The 23102-nt window shown below is 39.0% G+C and overlaps 1 protein-coding gene across 1 annotated transcript in view; it reads left to right on the top strand.

Moving 5' to 3' along the window:
- The window catches only part of GUCY1A2 (guanylate cyclase 1 soluble subunit alpha 2), a 142012-nt gene that overhangs the window by 19682 nt on the left and 99228 nt on the right, over positions 1–23102 (top strand). The window contains exon 4 of the mRNA XM_030234080.2: positions 6740–7458. Coding sequence (XP_030089940.1) covers positions 6740–7458 — 719 coding nt within the window. The remainder of the gene's footprint in view (positions 1–6739; positions 7459–23102) is intronic.

Here is a 23102-nt window from a genome sequence, read left to right as displayed (position 1 = left end):
TGAACAGTGTTCTCAGATATATGGAGTGATTCTTGGGGATGGATGTCTTCTGCAGGGCCAGGAGTTTGATTTTGATGATCCTTGTAGGTCCCTTCCAACTCAGAATATTCTATGCTTCTATGATCCTCTGTTGTTAAAGAGGAATATATTTGGGATCATTCTGGTAACCATTAAATAATTGCTGAGAAATACTATATTTGAAAAGGCAGGAAATACTTGAAAAGAAGGTGCCAGGACAGATCTTAGCCTACCTACTCACCACCTTAGACCAAGTGTAATGTTTGGAAAAGGTAAACAAAGGTCTGGTAGACTGACTGCTTGAGAGGTATCTGAGAACTGTAAATGCTTAGATATTGAAAATATATACATTTTCATCACTTCCCTTTGCACTAAGAACTGTGGCTAGTCATTAGGATGCAACTCATTTAGGATACACAGCCCGATTTATAATTAAAGTTGTTGGTTTACAAATGGCGTAAAAGGAAATGTTACACGGCCCAGAGGGTTGGCAATGCTAATGGATTCTAATAATACTTTATCCTGGGGGGTCTAAGCTATACTCACAGGGCTCCTGGCATTTAGCAGATGTTACAGTGCACTGGCAACACAAAAGTAATCTAAACAAAAAGCACATAATTCATGTGATTTCAAAACTGAGATGAGTACATCTCAAGAAGAAAAGGGCAAATGTTTATACCAAATGGCCTTAGACGTCCCACTCTGCTCAAATCAGAACTATTTATTGTTAGAAAGCAGATGAGCTTCCAGCAGATAATGACTGGTTTGGAATTATGATGTACAATAGCATCTTGTGGAAGTCTATTTATAAAGAACATTTTCTGGCCATGATTCATTGACTAAATGTAGGTGTTTGTCATTATCCGAGGTGCTGTGAGGTATCTTGTGGCCTCTGTCAAACCTTCAGAAATGTGTAGGTCTCTCTTAGGTCCCTCATCTTGGCAGATACAGTAACTATCTGTTGGTTCTTTTGTAGATGTCTTGGATGCCTTGTGAAGACTCAAGGAGCATTAGATTTCTATATTTAGTCAGATGAGTTGAGCCCTTTATGTATATGAGGTGTTATGAGAGATAATTTTGCATTTCATGGGAAGAGTTTTTAGATTTCATTGCGATTTTATTCGTTCCAGGAAGTGCAGTTCTGCTCCCTATGTTAATTCAAAGACATATATATTTATTTTAATGAAAAAAAGCTAATGAATAAAATCCTTATTACCGTTTAATCTCTAGAGTTAGCATGAAACAAACGTGGTCTGCCTAATTTTTAGGAACTACCAATCTAATGACTGCAGTTTTTATGTAATGAGCCCTGTGCAATTATAAGAAGTGAGCCCCCCAGGTGGTGGTGGGGGACAGAAAATCATGGTAGTCTTGCTTCACATGGCTTGGCTTTGCTTGCAGAATTGGCTGCTACAGAGAGCATTATATGGGGGCAAAAACCCCTTCCACTGCCCGTTCTTAATATCCCATGTGAGCTTCCTGTGTCAACAGTTTTGAGCAGAATCTTTTATATTTATGTTAAGAACTGTCCATCAGCTCCTCACCAAGAGGCAGTGATTACAATGGTATTTCTATCACTGGTCAAAGGACAAGGAAAGAAAACACCTCATTAAAAGTGGATAAAAGAAATATTACAGGTGAACAAGTGTCAGGGGTTCTTTTTTTAACAGTAGTTCTCATTTATATTCTGTGAAATCTTGAAAGATATGCAGGCCCTGCATGTCACTGTAAGGGAAGCGTTGTATAGAATTTTCAGTTGTGTCACAACCATATGTAAAGGCATAAAATGATGTTACTGTATTTATATTAAAACCACCAAAAAGTAATATAAAAATGCTGTCTGGATTCCCAGGGTGATATAAATTCACAATCATAATGAAGTAAAATCTAAGTCATTTATACAGTAATTAGATACTGGTAGTAGGCTCAATTACAAGCCAAATGATTCATCTACTGTACCTCCAACATTATTTTCTACACAAGAAAACCTTATTTATCCAGAGACTAAATGTTGCTTTCCTTACCATCTGAAATAATTCTTTGGAATTCTGAATTGCCACCTGTCTTTCTGTCCATGGGTCTGTTTAAGGAAAAGATGTTACTGATGCCAAAAATTTGATCATCCAAAACCATTTAAGAGACACTTGCTATAACTGAAGGTGGCAAATTCTGCTTCTGTTCACAGTATGAGGTCTGGAATTGCATATTTAATTGTTCCAGCCACTTAAGGTTTGATATTTACAGATTCTGAATGGTATCTCAGAAAAAAAAAGTATTTTTCAATGCCAAATGAGTCAGATGCTGGCCACTCTGCAGCCATTGTCTTCATTATTTACTTTTAGGAAAAACTGGATGGCTTGTACCTGTTTCTGCATGCTGTACCTGTTAATGAATTACATTGATTTTTTTTATCACATCACTTCATATTTTTTTATCACATCAGATTTTTTATCTTCTGATTGCTCCTCAAGAGCCTGTGATTTGCCTGTGATTTTTCTTATGGGAACAGATTCTTACCTAATTTCTCCACTTCATAATGTACAAAAGACTTAAAAATATTGTAATAATTCCTTGACATTTTGTAGTGTGTTTTCAGTTTACATTAACTGCTGAAAAGAAAGTGAAAACCTTTTGCTAGCATGTTATTACAGGATGAAGTCATCTATTTCTGCTCCAGTTCAGTTAAATGCTTAATTTGTACTTTGAACCTGTGCTTAAAGACTTTGTTAATTTTGTATCTGGATAGCAAATAGAGGATCCCTTCTCTTAATGTCTTCGAGACACATTTTCAAAGGATAATAATTTTTCACAGATCCAAAAATGTTTTTTATTGGAGGTCTGTAGCAGTATTTTCATTCTGTGGTTGCTTTGCCTCAATTTCCAATGTGCATATTTAATTTCTCTCCAATATGGACTAGAATAAAAGGAAAAGCAGCAAAAAGAAACTAGTAAGGAAAAAACATTAAAATTAAGACATGACTTGTCCTCCTGATGTCTGTTTAAGTAGTGGGAACACAGTAGATCCCTCTCCAGGAGGAAAACAAATTGAAACTAATGCATTTTTAGGACTTGATTCACTATAATAGTATAAGGTTTTAAACAGTAGAAGCTCAAAACAGTGAGTTACTTCAGTTGGGAAGCAACAGAGAGTGTTGGGATGATTTTTGGTTTATTTTCTATTACCACCACTTTGTGGAGTGTCTTGGTGAAACCAGGGAAGACCTTTTCCTCTGTATTAATTGCCAGCCAGTGCTCATTAGGAAGCTGTGTTGGGGTCATGCATGAGGTGATGTGGATGTTCAGTGGCCTCTGCATTTGGAAGTGCTGGGCCCTCATACAGATATCAAATACATTTATTTTTTCCTTGGAAGCTGAATGAAAATTTTGCTTAGAGGTCCACAGTGAAAAAGAAAGAATGGAGATGCTGGCTTTCAGAATGGAATAGCAAATTGTCAGTTTTGATGAACAGAAGTTGACTCCTATTTTCAATACCATATTCAGTTTGAATTATTCCACTGCAAAATCAAACAAAAAAAAATAGTTCAACAACTGAATGTGAGATGAGTTTGAAAAGATTGGACTTTTTTATGTAGATGCATAATCTGAAGGTTATAAGATTATTTTAAATTTGTTTTTATTTTCTCAGCATAAAACAAAAAAACTAGGAAATACCATATATGTTGAAATTGGAAATCATACTGAATGTAATATTTAAAGATAACAACTAGCCTGTGGAAATCTCTAAATGAAATAAAGTATGCACTATAGAGACAGTGAGTTCTGGGATTCTTTTTTTTTAGCATGAAGGTTTTTCTATTTGTAATAAATCTATCTCCCAGTCTGGTATTGTCCTGGATTTTTCTGGGATAGAGTTCATTTCTCCTCAGTAGCTGGTACTTGGCTGTGTTTTGGATTCAGTATGAGAATAATGTTGATAACTTACTCATGTTTTGGTTGTTGCTAAGTAGTGTTTATCCTAAGCCAAGGATGTTTTTTGTCTCATGCTCTGCCAATGAGGAAGGGCACAAGAAAGCTGGGAGGGAGCACAGCTAAGACCCAAACTGGCCAAAGGGACATTTCACACCATTAGAATGTCATGCCCAGTTTATAAACTGGGGGAGTGACCTGAATGAGGACAGGGACTGGCACTGGTGGTGAGCAATTGCATTGGGCATCACTTGTCTTACTGTGTGGGCTTTTATTTTTTCTTTTACTATTATTATTATTATTATTATTATTATTATTATTATTATTATTATTATTATTATTATTATTATTATTATTATTATTATTATTATTACTATTTTCCTTTTGTTTCAATTAATAAACTGTTCTTATCTCAACCTAAAATTTTACTTCTGATTCTCCTCCCCATTCCACTGGGGTGGGGCCTGAGCAAGTGGCTGTGTGGTGTTTACTTGCCAGCTGGGCTTAAACCACAACAGCTATGTGTAGAAATATGGGAAGGAAGAAAATCCACAGAAGATATGCAAAATATTAAGATCATTTATACGGTAGCAAGTGAAAAGGTTATACTGAAGTATATACAGAATTAGTGCTAGGTGAGCATCTGTTCATCATTTGTTTCAATAAGAGAGGCAGGAATAATTCAGTAAAAATACATATTGAATATTTTCTGCAACTTTACACAAAGACATCACTGAAGCCAATAGCTCAGCAGAGAAATACAGAAAAAATTAGTCTGTGTGTGTTTGTGTAACAAGGAATTTAATAAATAAATATTTTTAATTCAAATATAAACATCATGCTTCATGCAAAAACTATTGTCTTGTTGGTAAGCCAAGGAAGAAACTTCCTTGACAGGAACATTATGATTTTTGGTTCTGAAGGTTGTTTGACTTAGTTTAATTTCCTTAGTATATCATAATGTCTGTTCTTGTAGAGAAATTTCATTACTAACACAGAGCAGCAGTTTGGTTGAGTTTGGTCACATCCATTTTTCTATTAGAGCTGATCTGATTTTCTGCTGGTACTGTGTATAACTCAATTCAAAGCTCAAATGTTTTTAAAAGTAGTGGGACGTCCTCGAGCCAGGTATAATTCCTGTTGCTTGGGGTCAGTGTATTGCATCCAGACTGAACAGCCAGTTCTCCAGGATGGACAAGACCAATCTAAGACAATCAGCAAAACCTCAGGCCAAATACTGAGACAGAGTTCCCAGCAGTGATAATGAGGTGAGGCTTGCATATGTAGCAGCAGAGTCCAGGAGTGATCAGTTCTGCAAACCTCATTTGCAGTCGGTGGCGCCAGGGCAGCTGCTCCACTGTATTTGTATAATACATTTGAAAGGCAGTTCACCTGTGCTGTCTTCTGGGTGGCTTTGTGGGATGTATTTGGCAATTTGTATCAATAGCCCAAGGGTTTCTGATGCTGTTCTGCTCCCCTCTGCAGTCTTACAGCCTTGGGTGCCCCTGATAGACCACTCCCTTCTACACACTGAGTTCTCAAGTGGCTCACACTTCACTGTACAGAACAATGAGATTTAAAAGTATGAATATCTGTTTGTATGTACATATGAATATGATGAATTCTTAGCTATTTGCTATTAATATCCAGTTATGACATTATTGCTATGGGTTGGAATTTAATTCTTTTTGGATTGCAGTGAGTATTTTTTGGTAAGAGATTACAATACCGTGTTATGCAGGCGTAATGGTAATGAGTCAGGAGTTGGCACACAGTCTTCTGAGTCAGGATATTAGGGGGCATTGTGTACCAGAGGTACTTTCTTTTGGCTTAGCTGCAGAGCTGACCATCTGTGGTCATAAAAGATCCTGGGAATATTTTTGTAATAACCTAGTTTAGTGACCAAATTTCTTTATGAGTAATGGCATTTGAATGAACTTTCCCAAATTATAGCTATTACTTATTTTATAAAATATGCTTTGTCATTTTCTTATGTTGTCTTATTTATACATGTAATTTCATGCATTTAAAATTGCTATAAATCATACATCATTGCAGACTGTAAAGCTGGGAAACACTGAAATTCCTTAGGCAGTTCAGACACTGCCTTGAGATTATAAAAGATTATTGTCTGCAAACAACGTGACTTCTGTTCCCTGTTATACCTGAGGTATAAAAGTCAGTAACCACTCTGCTCTTCCCAAATTGAAAGCCTAGAAGCAGTCTAAACAATGAGAAGTTCAGTGATCCACTGGGATATAACCAGTGTTATAAAGCATGCTGAATCCACATTAAAATAAAGGGCCTGTTACGCTCTCAGGAACGAAGTAACTGCCCTTCATATCTGTTCAAGAGAAATTTTAAGGTGCTTCACTAGTTGACTGACCAGTAATTGTGTATGATTTCAATGTAGTGAAGAAACTATGTTGTTAATTCCCAGATTAATTTCCTTTGAAAACTCTGGATATTTGTAATTCACAGACAGCTGATATATATTTCCTTCTATTCTGTTACATCTTAAAACAATACAAACACCTGGTTAATTTTGTATCAGTGAGGAAAAGGAAACAGACCCACTAATGACTGGCTGGGGCAGCAAGCTGAAGCAATGAGGACTTGAAAAAAATGGCTTCTAGGGTTATTCCCAACCACCACAGAAACCTATGGATAGGTATCTAGTGAAAAAGCTGCTCTCACTGTTTTGGAAAAATCCTGGGCAAATAGAGGCAAAAAGGGAAAATGTGCCACAGTAGCAATGCTATGTTGTTGATCTCGGTGTCTCATTGTCCTATAGGTCTGAAGTTTGAGGAAATGCAAGAAAAGTTTGGGGAGGAATTCTTCAATATCTGCTTTGAGGAGAATGAAAGAGTTCTTCGAGCTGTAGGTGGGACCCTTCAAGACTTCTTCAATGGCTTTGATGCTTTGCTGGAGCATATTAGAACTTCATTTGGAAGACAGGCCACCCTGGAATCTCCTTCTTTCCTATGCAAAGAACTCCCTGAAGGCAATCTCATGCTTCATTATTTTCACCCACATCAGATTGTGGGATTTGCAATGACAGGAATGATAAAAGCAGCAGCAAAGAAGATTTACCGCTTGGAAGTAGAAGTAGAACAGGTGACAAACGATAAGTTGTGTTCAGAGGGGACAAACCCAGGTAACTGCAGTTATTTGACTTTCCTTATCAAAGAACATGAAAATGCAAATACCCCAAAAGCACTTCCACCAGGAACTTCCCAGTCCCCCTTAGACCTGAGGATTAGTATCAGCACCTTCTGCAGAGCTTTCCCCTTTCACCTGATGTTTGATCCAAACATGCTGGTTCTCCAGCTTGGAGAAGGTCTTAGGAAGCAGCTCAGATGTGACACTCATAAAACGCTGAAATTCCAAGAGTGCTTTGACATAGTCTCTCCTAAAATCAGTGCCACATTTGAACGAGTTCTCCTGAGGTTATCTACACCCTTTGTCATTCGGACCAAACTTGAGGATTCTGATTCTGAAAGTAAAGATAAGGTAAGAATATTAATTTGGAAGTGGATGTGCTTATATGTGTGTGGTGGGAGAGGATTTTTTGCTCAGAGAAAAGCAGCTCAAGTCCTGTGTACTCTGGAAAGCCCAGTCATGCCTTGCAAGCAGGGGCTAAGTGATATTCCCCAGGCAGGTGAATATTTTCCTAGATTATTTATAAGCTTTGCCTGTGAAGTTGTAGCAAATCATGACATTTCCATTCAGAAAATTCTGCACAGTGGGGTTGAATAGTACAGCTTGAATAAAAGGGTGAGGAATTTTACAAAATACCTGTATCTTATCCTTAATTTCACTCCAGCTGTATTATGATAAGAATAGTTTTTAAGCCATTTACTAGGGCCTAGCTTGAAGTATTTATTCTGAAAGTTTTTCACTGCTGGTTTCTCATTGCTACTTTACTGTATCTTATTTCCCTGCTTTGGAATGCTGCTTTCCCAAAGGTTTCTTCTTACCTCTCACCCTGCACTCAAGAAAACGAGAGCTGTCAGTGGTACTGAGTATCACTGAAGCCAGTTTTATTGTGCTCCAGTCATTCAAACAGGCACTTGTCCTCCTACACTGCATCTTCCTCCATGCCTTAGGAGAGAGCTACCTTAGCCAGTGAGCCCTGTGTTGAGTTCAGTGCATTCAGCTGAGTAGACTGAGAACACGTCTTCAGTGTGGAGTTCTCCAGTGGTTGGATGGAATTTGTCTCAATGCCTATCCTTGAATCACTGGGAAGTTTTTTGGTGTGAAGTAGGATTCTGAGTTTTATGCACCAAAGTACTTGTACTTCATTAAAACTTGCTTAAAGGCTTGAAAGTCTGTGTGTGGGTGCCTTGGAAATCCTGCTGCCCTAAGTGGGACTGGATGATTTTAAGGTCCCTTCCAACCCAAACCACTCTATGGTTCTATGATTCTATGATAACTCAAAATAGAGTTACTTCTTACAGCAGCAGTATTTCCAGCTCCTCTTTGGCACTATACTTTGGCACCAAAAAGCAGATGTTTGATGCATTTTCCGCTGGAAATAACATGTTCCCCCAGGAGAAACGAACTGTTGCTTTTCACTTTGTATTAGTTGATGTAATTCAACCTTCTTAAAACCAAAAGGGAGTTTATTTTTCAGAATCTGTCCTCAGTGTCACCCATTTCTTTAATTACAAGAAGGAAACGAGGTGTGAAAGGAGTGGAGGTGTTGGCTCTGAGCTACCTTGTGACACACTTGTTTCTCCTTTGAAAGAGTGGTTTCCTGACACTTCAGGCAGAATGCAGCTATCCCAGAAACCTTCCCCTCTCCCAGGACAGAGTCACAGCCCTTTGACTGTATTCTGCTCTTCATGAATCTGCTGTAAATCACTCTGAAGAGGAAGAAGGTTTAGGTGGGGGAAGGAGGCTTTCACAGCCTTTTTCCCTATTTAAGTTAAACCCACGAAATACTCTCTTAACTGGACAGGTTTCATATGCCTGTGGCTTGCTCTTAGGAGAAGTGGCAGGAGTGGGGCTTGATGGAAGCAGGATTTTGGGTTAGGCAGCACTAACACCAGAGAAGCAGGTGGAAGGGGATGGCAGCAAAGGACATCCTTTGCTGCCAGCAGTTGGAAGAAAAATTGTATCTTGAACAGTGAGGTGTGAATGAGAGGCAAAAGGGGGATGGTGAGGTGCAGGGCAGCTGTTGTGCTGCAGGCATGGGAATTAACTTGAGAACATCAGTTTATCTGAAGAAGTATTTTCTCTGTCTCATCCATTTGATAATGGAATATCAAATGGATGAGACAGAGAAAATATTTTTTAACTATTCACAATATTTTGCTTGTGAATAGTTAAAAAAAAAGCTCAGCATATGATGCATTTTGCTAAATATTTGGGTTTTTAAAAAAAAAAAAAAAGTTGTACAGATTCATAGACTATGGTTGACTTGACATAGATTTTGAGAGGAGGGACATAGCAATACAGTTTATGTCATGCCATTATCCATAAAAGTCCTTTACGGATAAAAAAAGTAGACTGGGCCTTGGGAACTGCATGCTGTATTATTTTCCCATAGCTCATGTCACTCATTTTGGAATTCTTTTCAGTTTGCCAGCACTTGTTTGGAAGTTGAATATTAGGCAGATCAATAGCCATAAGCATTACCCTGCTTAAAAGTTGCCAGTAATAACTTAGACATTTCCCTATTTCTCTGCCACACACCTCTATTCAGTTCATAGTGGAATCACACCCCATTTAGAGCTATTTATCTTAAAAAAAAAAAGTGATTCTGCAATAACTGACACTTTTCAGACTTGGTTACCTTCAATGGCAGCTGTAGGCATGTGACCCAGACAACTGCTGCAGTGTTGAACCTGTTCAGATGTCTTACTGCATTAAAAAACCAAAAATTCAAGAGCTTTGCAATGAACAGGTGCTGTTCCAGCCTCTCTTTAAAAGATGTTTATTTTCATTTCAATGCATAAATCATATTTTTTTTTTCAGACAGTGAGAAAGACAGAATAAGAAAACAGTTTTAATTTAGTCCTGATACCAGCTCTATGTTCAGATGAAAGTAAGTCACAAATCATGATCTTTCCCTAAGTAAATACCTAGAAGCATCATAAAAAAAACCAAAACCAAAACACCTCTCCTGGCTTTCAGGGTGTTTAATGATTGTCCAGTTGTTTTAAAGACTCATTTGTGTGTTTCAATTTACTGGTATTTGAATCATTGGAATAAATAATACTATCCTAAATTTCTAGTATAAGGCCTTTGAGCCCTAGGTGATGGGCAGCACTTCCTGCAGACCTGTATGTGCACCTTTGCAGAAGCACAGCCTCATGCATTAATATCTCAGCAGAATTTTGTTAATTTGGTATGTCACCAGCTGTTCCTGGGATCATTTACAGGATCCCATTGTTCTAGGGACCAAACACAAAAAAAAAGACCCTCCACTTGAAGAACATGGACACCTAGCTTTAAGCATGATTTCCAACACTGTGTTTCCTGTTTTCCCATGCAGCTAAATACTTGTTATTGGATTTTTTTCCTATGGTATGGCACTACCCAGATGTTGAAGGGCCCTCTTGCTCTACTTCTTATATAAAAATTCTGTTGTTTTTCACATTTCACTCTAGTTTTTGGGTTTGTGTGTGTGTGTGTTTAACCAGAGACCTTCACTAGCATCCAGTTAAATTTTCCAAATTTTGGATATTGTCCCAAAATATCAAGGACAATGCTTGCTGTTTAACGTCTCTATGGAAAATCATTCTACACCTCTCTATGGGAGCAATTATTTATTTCAACAGCAAAAAATAAATTTATTGCCATGATTAACCATTTGGGATCGATCTCTTACAGCTTCACACGTGGTTAACCCAACTGTACTGCACAGAAGTTCAGTGAATGTTAGTGGAGTCACTTGTAGGATAAGAAATTAAATTAAGAGGGCTGAGTCTGAACTCGTGTGATGGAGTGTTCTGAGATCCATCTCAAGCCCATCCACTGAGGTGAAGGTGCTGGCATGGGAGGGAGCTGATAACCCCCCCAGCAGTGAGTTGTGCATGCAGGACAGGTTGGTGTCCCCCACCATTTCCTGACCAGACAGGGGCTGGAAGCTCCCGACAGGTACATCCTGAGTGCAGCCATTCTCAGACTGTAGTGATGAACAAGGCCATCTGTGACATGATATAAATACTTGTCTCCTTGAAAGTACACTGAGGTGCCTGGAGCTGCTTCAATTTTTAGCTGAATGGGAACACAAGGAATGACTCTCCTGCTTTCACTCTTCTGGCACGTTCTCCTCCCGTGCCCCTCGTGAGCCATCAGTGCTGGGCAGACTGGGAGGAGATGGAGCTGCTCTCACAGGGACCCGCTGTCCCCGAGACCTCCATCCAGACTCCTGGTCCATGGATTGGCAGGATGAGCCCTGCCAGCACTTTTGGTGCCCACCAGTCTGTGGGCCCACATTTCTGAAACTGGGTTTCAGGTTCCCTGCCATATGCTGTGCATCTGTATTTTCCTTGTGTTGCTGCTCTTCAGCTCAGACAAACAGCCCTTTTCCACATTTGAAATAAATCAGTTTTTTAAGGATACTCACTGGCCTTTGACTTAGGAGTCTGGGTGCTTTAGAAATTATCTAAGAATAAAGCTGGCACCTTAAACTGCATTCCTGGAGGTGTCCAGACTTTTTTTCTGATGGAATGTAGTTGCTTTGAATATTTTATTAAAATCATAACTTCCCAGTTAACAGTTCAGCAAAATGTCTTCTAGCAAAAAATTACTTTTATTTATAGATGTGAGTTAATTTTTTTTTAGTAATTTTACACGTAAAATACTTTTATTAAAAAGAAAAAAGTTTACCTTACAAATTATAATACAACGTTTAAAATATGAAACACTGCGTTTGATAAAAATGACATTTTTATATTGGCAAAAATTCCAAATGCCACATATAATTCAGATTAATGAATAGCTTGAAACTCTTGTCAGGGGAGGCTTAGGCTGGATGTTGGGAGAAGGTTCTTCAGCCAGAGGATGGTTGGGCACTGGAACAGCCATCCCAGGAGTGGCCACAGCACCAGCCTGACAGAGTTCAAGAAGCACTCACACAACACTCTCAGGCACATGGGGTGACTCTTGGGACTGTCCTGTGCAGGGCCAAGAGTTGCACTTCGATGATCCTTGTGGGTCCCTTCCAACTCAGGATATTCAGTGATTCAATGATGAAAAGTCCATCCAGACCAGCACGCTGACTCTCACAGTGACCAAGAGAACCCCCCCTTTGTGAAACAAGTAAGACAAAGCTCAAGCCTGCAGCATTCCTCTCTGTGAAACACTCTCCTCACTTTTAGCTCTCAGGGGAGGAAAGCACATCCTCTTGCAGTGGTATCCAGGATGTGGCACGGGATAGCCCCCTCAGCACCATGCCTCCATAATTTTCTCTGTCACCTTTTTAACCAGGAGAAATTCACACTGTCAGCTTCTGTGGCATCCTGTGGACATAAGGTCGATTGCTTATTAGCAGCTGTGAATGTGAGATCCCTCTGGCAGCTCTCAGCCAGGTGTGGACTTTGAATATGGACTAAAACAGCTGCCAAAGAAACCTGCTTGCCCCTTGCTTCAGCAAAGCACTTTCTCAGTGTGTTTTCCCAAGTGTGTTTGTTGATCACTGGAAACTGTAAAAAAGGACTGCTTTTAAAGTGCTGGAAGTGTGCTGTCCCCCTTTTACACTGAGAGTCAATTCTTTATCTCCTTTTTCTGTATTTTTAGTCTGGACCAACTGAATGAGACAAGCAGTCCTGACACTAGCAGATTAATTTAAAACCCACTGTACACAATCTCATATTTTTCTTTTGCTCTGTAAACTGTTTTTCCTCTTCTCCTAATAAAATTAAAATGAAATGGCCTGAAAGTCATTCCGGCATAAGGGACATCTGTCACTTATGATCTAGGAATTCTAATTTTTTTCCTAGAGCTGATTTATTCGCAGTCAGTCAGCTTTTGACACTAAGCTTTGCAGGCTCATGGAGCTCTTGGAATCAAATTTGTGTCTTCTGTTTCTACTAATGCTATTATCCCACCCATTTGCTTGTCAAAATGTGTATGGACTTTGATGGTTTTCAAGATGAATTGGGTTGGCTGGCTTGACTGCTTCTAGAGTTTGGTTATGAGAAACAAGAGATGACATGACTTTCTTATCTCCCAAACAGTTGTGCATTGCAGAACTTTAATAACATTGTGAAACAGGCCCAGAATTGTTAGTAATTCTACTTTAGGACAGGCCAATGAAAATGCCATTTTGAAAGTGTCTTCAGTGATAGGACTGAAAAAGTGTAGCAATCTGAAATTAAAATACATCCTTCTGATTTACATTAGCTGAAAAACAAAGAAGCTGTTTGGAAATTGTTTTCTCAAGTGAAGTGGCTGTTAAAACAATGTGACTCCATGGTAAAGTCTTCCTTCTTATGATTTGTGTGATGTTTTGATAAGGAAGCTGGTTGGACTTTTGCTGCAAAACTTTTGCATGGGTTACTAAACTACACTATGTCATAACTGGAACAAAATGCATTTCATGAATTTTTGCATTACAGGATGGGAATACTTAGACACAACTCAGTTTGATTTTCAGGAATGCATTTTTTTCCTACCTCTTTGTTCCACTGACTGAAATTAATTCTTAGTTATTCATAATACATTTTCATGCTTTTCCTCATTTGCTTATTTGAGTTCCTAAATGACTGTGCTTTTCATGGCATCTAATCTGAATGGGTGTGATGTCAGTAAAAAGCCTTTTCCATGGGATGGGCTGAATGAAAGCAGAAACATCCAGTCACTCTTTGCCTTACTCCTTCCTGTCCTGGCACTTGCAATGTGACAATGCATGAAGCCTGGCTAAGGTTTTATTGATGTGTCTCTTTGTAGAGGCTGAATGGACTCTAGAAAGAAGGGGGAAAGTTGGAGTGTCTCTCTGTGGATTGAGTGGGCTTGGTGCAGGAGCTTTCTCAAGTGCCTGGGTGGGAAGGTATGGGAACACCTGGGTGTTTGAATTTAAATTATAGTTGACAGCATGGTTTGACTCTAAATATTATTTTATTCATGCTCACTGGGCATGTATCTTGTTGTGAATTTTCCATGTTTTATTTCCATGGAAGCAAAGCTCTGAAGTTTTGAGAGTGCCTATGAAACAAAAGCTTTGCTGATGTTTTGCTGGGCCATGGACCCAGATGGAATAGGCAGTTAACAGAAATTTGTATTGCCTGACACTTGTACCTGCATTTGAGCTATTTATATTCTGGGAATGTAGCTGAGTCAGACATTGTAGATTGTGAAGGTCATAAAACTCTAATCAAGGGGAATACTACTAGGAAATAACACTTAGCTGGTTTTGCCTTAGGAATAATCAGTATGAAAGAGTGAGATAATAGTGATTTGCAAAAGTCAGGACTCCAAAGCAGATGCTGATTTGCTAATACCTAGCCAGGTATTTCTGCTATCTCTGAGCAGTGCTGGAGGTGAGTTTGACTAGATGATGTTTTGCTGCCTTTACTCTTGCCAAGGATGTGTGATATTCACACTGCTCTGCTCCAAGCTCTTCCAAGAGACTGGCAGTGTCAGTAGCTGCAGATGACCTACAGCCAGGCAGGTGGCTCATGCCAGTGGTGCTGATCATTGTTGCAGCTTGTGTTTTGCAGTGATGAAATGGCTGAGGAGGCCAGAGCACTGTCAGAAAGGATGAGCCTTTCCTTTGCAATTCTTTACCATGTTGAGGACAGAGTCACAGTTCAAGTGTACAGCCCAGCCAGGCACACCCTATGGCTGGGTAACTGGATTTGCTCCTCTGGGAATATTCCTTTGCCACTTGAGGGGTTTTAGGGCATGCTGAGGCAGCAGTTGCCTCACTAAGTGATATATTAGATGTAGAAGTTACATAAACCACAGAGGTACTGCTTAGAGGGAACACAGGGATGAGCCCAAGTTCTTCTGCCTGTGCTAAGCAATCACAAAGGAAAAAAAAGATTTGTAATGTGCTGTTGTGAAGATTCCCCAAATTTTGTAGTTTGTTTCATTCTTCATTTTTTTTGTACATGCTTTTTATAACTATATATATTCACACTCTCTCCAGCTAGAACATATAAGATACATTTCCTTTAAAAAAGCATATAGTACCCCTCTCATATTGTCATGATTAAAGAGAGTGAAACAACCCATAAAATAATATTTATACTATTTGTTCCTGTCACTAACCTTTGGCTTTTATAAGTAAGGACTGAGTATCTCAGAAAAGAATTAAATGTTTCCACAGGCACAGGACAGGCATGCAAGATATTCCTAACACATCATTTTCCTCTTAAAAAAAAAAAAAATTTTCCTCTTTGCGGATTGCAAACAAATAAACATTTGGTACTTCAACACCTCAGAAAGATGTAAACATTTTAAAATTTGTTCCTGGATGAAGGCATATTGAAATATAATTTTCAACATTTTGAATAATGTAATTTCTGTCTGCCCTGTGAGTTTTATATATTAGGGTTTACTTTTTTCCTTTCTTTCTAAGAACAGAAATCAATCTTCTTGTTCACACTAGACAGCAGCTTTTTCTATCATGATTCTCATTCTGCTGTGGGTCACTGGAAGAGCAGTATTTAAGCAACCATCACAGGAATGAAAACATATTTCATTTTCTTTTTCTTTGACACTTTGGAGATTTAATCCCCACTTTCCCTTTCTTAGAAGGGGCTGTTATGTAGTTATTGTGTGATCTTCATAAAACCAATTTCAGCTATTATTTTCTGTGTCTATCTGACAGCATCTTCATAGGAATATTCCAGTGGAGTGGCTTTAGTGGATTTCTGTCAACACTGGAGTTGGTAGGATCTGATCATGTCATGTCTCAGTACTTCAGTCTTACTTCCCTCCTCAAATGTTGAACTGGTAGCTTTAAAAATGTCTGTTCTGATGGAGATGCAGGACACAAGGATCCTGCTTGAGACAGTACAGATAATATACTGAAATGTTTAAAAAAATGATGACTTACATTGAAAGGTTGCAAAGATAACTGCCTCTGAAAATTCATAAAATTTCTTAGAGCATAGAAATATTTGGTCTGTGATGTGTTTGGAAGAGTCTGAAGAATGACCTGAAATTTGCAAACAGTCTATTAATAAATCAATTTCTTAAGTAGGTATTTTTAAGGGCAGAGATACTCCAACTGAGATAACTTCAAAGACTTCATTCATGGCTGTTGGAGGAAGATGTGCCCGTCCCAAAAGGGAAGTGAAGTCATGCCCCATGGCTGGAGGAAGAAGGTAGAATGGGGCAGGCTTATTTTTGTTCAGTGTGTGGTGGGGTGGGCTCTCTCAGCCCCTGGGCACATGGTGCTGTTCTGGTCTAGTTTGAGCAGGGAGGTTCAGGGGTGGTGAGACACGGGCTGCAGGATGGGCACCAGGTGTGGATCAGGGGGTAGGGTAATGTTCCCTCCTTCCACTGGTGTTAGGGGTCTTTGCAGCTTAAATTCTCCTTTTGATCCCACCCCCCCCCCCAGAAGGAGTGTTACATTAATTCAGTTGTCAAGTAGATTCTCCTGATCAGGACAACCTTGCTTAGAAAGGGATGGTATTAAAACTGATCTCATACAATACAGCACAGCCTGATTTATTGTAATAGTGTAGCACTTTCCAGTGAATGCTAAATTAATTCTATTTTAAGTGTTTAACTTAATAGAATTGTTACAATTTTTTTGGATAAAACTTGGTATTTTCTGCTTGGTTACCTTAAAGGCACCCAGCAGAGGGAATGTTTGAATGGATTAACAGAGCCTGGGGATTGTTTTGGCTGTGCTTGCTGTGGCAAGCTCAGAGTCCTTTGCTGTGAAGGCTTTTGGATGACTCCCCTGTGGAAGTACATTCTGCCTCCATGGACATTGCACCTGGTAGAAGTCAGGCAAAAGTAATGAAGAGCTCCTGTATTCTCAGAGTTCTGTCACTGCCAGTAAAGGAGAACTACCAAGAAAAGAACAGATGAGGCTGTGGTAATTCCAGCTCCACTGAGACCTAAGGGGAAAAATACCAGTGCTTGGCAGGTATTAAAGGAGATACTTCATATGGAAAGAACTTCGATTTTTCAGCTTCACTGAATTGTATTTAGTTTTTCATTTTAAAGGAAAAATTGCTACAAAAATATTGTCTAAGGCAGGGATGTGAGTGCCGTGCAGACAAGCAGCATTGTTCAATTTCCATGTGAAAGAAGCATGGAACATATCATTAAAAGAGCATCAAATTTTCTCACTCATCTCAGAGGACTGCTGATTCAGTCTATTTCCTCTTTGCTCAGGAAGGCTTCAAATTCAGTTATTGGATAACTTCTGTTCTGTGTCTTGAACATTCAGTTTCTGGCATTTGTTCCTGGGAATAGGAGCATAAAATAACAGAAAATATTTTCTGTCAGCCAAAAATGCAGAGACCTCTGAGAGGTTTCCTAGCAGCATCAGAGGGTCCTGAAAGGCTTTTGGAACCATTCTGGGTGATGGGGAACTCCACAGAGAATTCCAAGGACATGGGAATAACACTAACAAATACATAAACAGTATTTAAAAATAACTGACTTACTGCTCCAATTCTGTTTTTTTCCCATGGTGTTATATAATTATATTGGGGCTCACTGAATGTGTTGAACACACCAGGGTGCCATACTGGACTAGCAGGACTTGAAGGACCATCCTAGCAGCCCACTGATTGCACTGTCCAGAAATTACACATTTTTTAGTGGAATGTTACCAATTTGTACTGTGAGTATTGGTGTACTCAGGTGTGCAGTTCTGTAAAACAAAGAGTGTAAAAATGACAGCATAAAACCAAAGAGAAGTACTAGAGGCTGTGGTCAGGACTTCCTGACCCCTAACTGATAACTGAAATAAAATTATCATTCTAAACTAAGTGTATTGTGCTGCTACTGTGGAACCAAAACCTGGTGCCTTTGCTCAGGGTAAGCAAGATGTTATATCTTGATTTTCCTTTCTAGTTATCATCAGCCCAGTTTCAACAGGATTGGTTTGGAAGAAGGTATTTATTTTGAATAAGGAGAAGAAAATAGTCTCATTTAGCATTGAGAGAGCTGGGGATGTTCCTTCTGGAGCAGAGAAGGCTCCTGGGAGACCTTATAACACCTTCCAGTACCTAAAGGGGGTTACAAAAGAGCGGGAGAGGGACTTTTTACAGGGGTATGGCGAGATAGGACAAGGAGGAATGGCTTTAAAATTAAAAGAGAATAGGTTTAGAATAGATGTTAATTCCTGTGAGGGTGGTGGGGCACAGGTTTCCCAGGGAAGCTCTGGATGCTCCTCCCTAGAAGTGTTCAAGACCAGGTTCAATGTGGCTCTGAGCAACTTGGTCTAGTGAAGGTGTCCCTGTCCATGGCAAATACTTAGATAATCGTTAGGGCCCCTTCCAACCCAAAACTTTTGATGATGATGATGATGATGATGAAGTGCAGAAAATACATTTGGTGACTACTCCTACAAATGCCTTGAGTATGAAACTTTTGGTAACAGAAGTGATCCATATGGCATGTTCTGGGAACTAGACTTTTGTTTCTAAATAGGAATCGTTAATGTCGTCAATACTGTATTGCTGATTTTTTTGGTTTAAGAGAGATGCAATAATAAATAATCCTCCTCTTTTCTTTTTTTTTTTTAAAGCCTTTTTGTCTAAAAAAAGAATTTACCATTCAACTAATTGTGACTTAAAATGTTGTATAAGGTTTGTATTTTTGAATGTGTTAATTTTATTAACATTTTAAGACTTCTTTCTATAGCCACTGTAAAAGTAGAGATTGTAGCGTTAATTATGGGAAATGTCCAAAGAATCACCAATTAATAATCAGAAGTGACTAACATGTTGTTTTGCATCTATGCCAAAGTACAGCTCTACAAAATTGAGGTGAAAGAACTGATTGATCACCCACCCAAATGTTTATTTCTGGATTTGTTTTAAGCTACAAATGGCTTTTGTAGGCTTAACCAAAGGTTCCTTTCACTAAGAGATCTTACAGTGAAGTTGTCAATTGCTGCTCTGAGTGATTACTAGGTAAGGATATAAGTTACATGTGAAGTCAAGGTAGAATTTGACCAAAGAATAACAAAGAAAATAGGGCAGATCCAAGATATTGATTTAAGATGTTTCCATGGAAATATTTGTTATAATGAATCTTAATATGCCTTAATAAGCAGGTGTTATTTTGCAAATTCATAATATAAAAGGAATTAACATGCAGTCTGCTAGGGGAAGCAACACCTGAGTGAGGTGTTTGAGATGATGAAATGACAAATTTCATCTGTTGGCTTTTTTGTGGCACAGATAAAATAAGTTCTCTACGAAATATCCTATCAGCAAGGCTCTTGATATTGAATCTTCACTCAAAGAAGGCACCTCTGTGGGAATAGTCTTGCTGGGTGAAACTTGGAAGGACGTGTTAGCCCATTGCTCCAGCACACGGAACTTGCCGTTCCAGGGGCTGGCCAGGAGTATGGTGGGCATACAAAGAGCTCTAAAATACACCCTGTGGTATTTTGATGGAATTTGTGGGTGAGCTCCATCCACCTCTGTGCTGGTGCCACGTGAATGAGGAGCCAAGTCGTGGCTGGTAGAGTGTGGTGTGATGCCCCAGCCATGCTGATGCTGGGGTTGTTGGCCGAGCAGTGCTGCAGCCTCCCCCAACAGCAGGTCAACAGCCAAGTCAGTATCAGCAGGAAAGCAGGCTCAGGAGGTCTTTGGGCATGGAAGTTGTCCAGATTTCTCCCAGTGTGAGGGGCTGCTTAGGAGCTAATGATCTTACAGAAGTGCATCTGCCTCCAGACTGATTCTGTCGAGGAAGGAGTGTTGTACATCTGGGTGAGCTCTTGTTTCTCAGCTGGAAGCTCCATTTCAGACCTCAGGCTTCTCCCATATCTCAGCTGAGTGAGGACCACTGCTGCATGCCTGAGTCCTGCAGAAGTGCTCTTGATTTTTGAAATTGTTACAGATATCCTTTTGTTCCATCCAGCCAATGCCAGTCTCGTTGCAGGTGAGCATCACTGAATCAGATCAGTTAAATTCTGTATTAGCAGACAGCTAACACTACTGTCTGCCAAAAGAAAGAGCTGTGATGAAGAATAATGTGTTTTAAAATTATGTTGCAAATTGACTATATCAATTAATAGTTAAATGAGCTGACTATATGCAAAGGAAAGAGCATATCTGTCTTCTTCTCTAACCCTTTCACTCATTTTCATACTCTCCACTGTGCATGATCAGCTCTCTTAACCAGGACCCTGGCTCTTCACTTGCTATGAAGAATGGATGTTTTTGAAAAAGTATTTTGGGACATTCACCTCTCTGTTTGACTACCTTCTAATCCCTTTTTCTGCTATTCCCTTCAGTTCATCTGTGTTTCTTGAGCAGTTTGGAGCAGAGGAAATCCTCGTCCCCTCTCTGTGGGCGAGGCTTACATGTGCAATATGCTTCTCCTTGAACAAAGAGGTTCTTCAGGGTTTCCAGGTCCTTGCCTGGTGAGAAGCCTCAACCCTTTAGCTGTGATAGTCCTGGTATTTGAGAATAATTGTGCCACTCAGTGATCCAAAGTAATGGAAACACCACTGCAAATTTTCACGCCCTTGAATAGTCTTCGCGGGAGCCGATACTCAGGAGTCTTCTTTAAGCAGATGCAAGAGTGTTTTCCTGCTGAGGGTCCTTTCCTGAAAAGAGGCTTTTTTATAACAGTTTTCCCAGCTGTGCAATATTCAAATTTATGACAGAAATAGCTCATTGCCAGATCAGAGATGGCCTTAAGCTTCCCTCTGTTAATTGCTTTATCCGGTGGGCTGTGCAGGCAGTGTTAGTGGCTGCTGCTCAAGCAGAGCTCTTGCACATGACTGAGGAAGCAGAGGGATTACATGCAAAGGAAAAACAGATTCCATTTTCTAACAGGCTGAAGAGTTATTAGCATTTTTAGAGAATCTGCATGTGTTTCTGAATTATGTCTGCTGAAGTGAAAGTTGTGCAGGTGATTAGTGTTTGATAATGTGTTGTGGAATTAAAAAGTGATAGTTTTTGATCCCTGCATAGATTAAAAAGCATGAGGCTTACTTCTTTGAAAAAAGTGATGTGTGAGTCACAAAAAAAAAAAAAAAAAAAAAGCCTTGGGTGTTTAAGCTTAACAGATCTTTCCGTGCAAAATTCCTCAAGCATTTGTATTTGTATGTAGTCATCTACCAAAAGGCTGCCTGGTGCTTTCCCATTTGAGTTAGAGAAAATTAACAGAAATAAGGCAATCTGCTGAACAGGACTGATATCCCACAGCAGATTATAAAGGCCATGAGTAAATCCATTTTCCCCTTAGCAGAATTAAGACTGAGAAATTAATTTAATTTATAGGTTTATTCCCTCTGAAGAAATGTATCAGTAAAGGGTATTTGTCAATCTGCTACTGCAGATCTGTGAGAAGAACCTAATAATATAACTCTCTGTTCTTGTTCATGAAAGTGATCTAGATTTAAAATAACCTCTCCCAGAGGAGTGGGAGTGGAAAGTTTGTTTTAAACTGGGGTCAGAAACATCTTGAAAAGTTTACCTGAGTGCCCTAGTTACTGGGACCCATTTACTAATAAGTTTGTTACAGATATATTTTTGCAAAACATAGGGATTTGGAAAAAAGCTAAAAAGCTGTAGGAAAAAAAATGAGTTCTTCCACAGGCAAACAACAACCTGAGACAGCCAGAGAGAGTCTTGCACTTGACACTACACTTGCACATGAGCTTGGTGCACAAGAGCTTAGAAGTGCTGGTCTTTTTTGGAAGAAATGGCCTGTGTCCACTGAATTCAACAGGATTTGTTCAAATTACTGAAAAAGAGGCAGGCAGGATTTCAGCTAAGATGAAAACACACAAAAATATATTCTTTCAAGTACCCTTTTGTTGAAATTACAGACCACCATGCTGTACAACTAAAATCTAATTGTAGGTCAGAAAGTCTGATTTTCTGTTACCTTGCATTTTGTTTAAGAGAGAATGAACAGTTCTATCCCTGCCTTACTTACCTGCTTGGCACTGGAGACTGAAAAGAAGAGGTGAAGAAATATCTTTTTACTCATGCAAATTCAATGTAGTTGGCAATCCATCAATGTTCTTACCTTTAAGAGTACCAGTTTGCTTAATTTCTTTTTTTTTCCTCATTGAAGTGTTTAATTTTCTATTTAAAGATTTCTGCTATGTAAATAGGAACACATGAGTAAAATCACCGGCACATATTTTGGCTATACCACTGTTGATATTTAAAAATTCAGAATTTTCTTACTTCTGAATGTGTATAATATTTTAAAATTATACGTTAATTGATTTAAAATATGGCATGTGTCCATGTTTGCATTCAGAAAAACATAATGTGTGTAATTCTTGTCATAACATTGGCTTTAGCTGATCACATGTACATTTTAACACAGTCCACCCTCTGTGGACACTGACAGTAGATGGAAAAACAGTATTGAGGCCATATATATCGTTATTTACACATGCTTGTATTGAGAATAACACTGAGAGATGAAAAGTGAACATAGATTTTAGGAACTTACATTGCAACATGTGTAGTGTACCTGTGTCCTGTCAAGCATTTGCGAAATTTTATTTTGAAGAGTTTGCCTATCAGTGTCAAATAAAACAGTTCCTTCCTCCATCTTACCACATAAAATCTTATTTATTTTCCATTCAAGTAGGACATGGAAAGCAACTTGAAATGCACTGCATTTAAAGTCTTCTTAGATGAAAAATAACATTACCTCTGAGTAATTTAGATTTTTATTCAGGACAGTAGGCATTGGAGGAAGCTCCCATGAGGGGTAGAATTGCCCTTGAATTGTCCTTATTACTTATGTGGCATCACTGGTTTGGGATGCTACGGGTACTGGCTGGGAAATTCCCCTAATCCTTTTACTACATAGCTTTTAATTAGAGTTATAAAATCTTCTTCTCTTTTATTTTTGAGAATACATATGTCTTGAATAATAGATAGTTCAGTTTGTGTTTGCCTTGTAAAATGAAGTGTTCAAAGTCTGTACAGCATTCTGTGTAAATCAGCAAGAGTCTGTAAATATTAAACACTGCACAGGACTAAATAGAGCGGAGCTGTTACAACTCTGTCTTCAAATCTGAA

This window comes from Serinus canaria, chromosome 1 (genome assembly GCF_022539315.1).
Source record: "Serinus canaria isolate serCan28SL12 chromosome 1, serCan2020, whole genome shotgun sequence".
In the NCBI taxonomy this organism is placed as follows: Eukaryota; Metazoa; Chordata; class Aves; order Passeriformes; family Fringillidae; genus Serinus; species Serinus canaria.
Note: the sequence above shows the minus strand (reverse complement) of the source record. Positions and strands in the feature narration are given on the sequence as shown.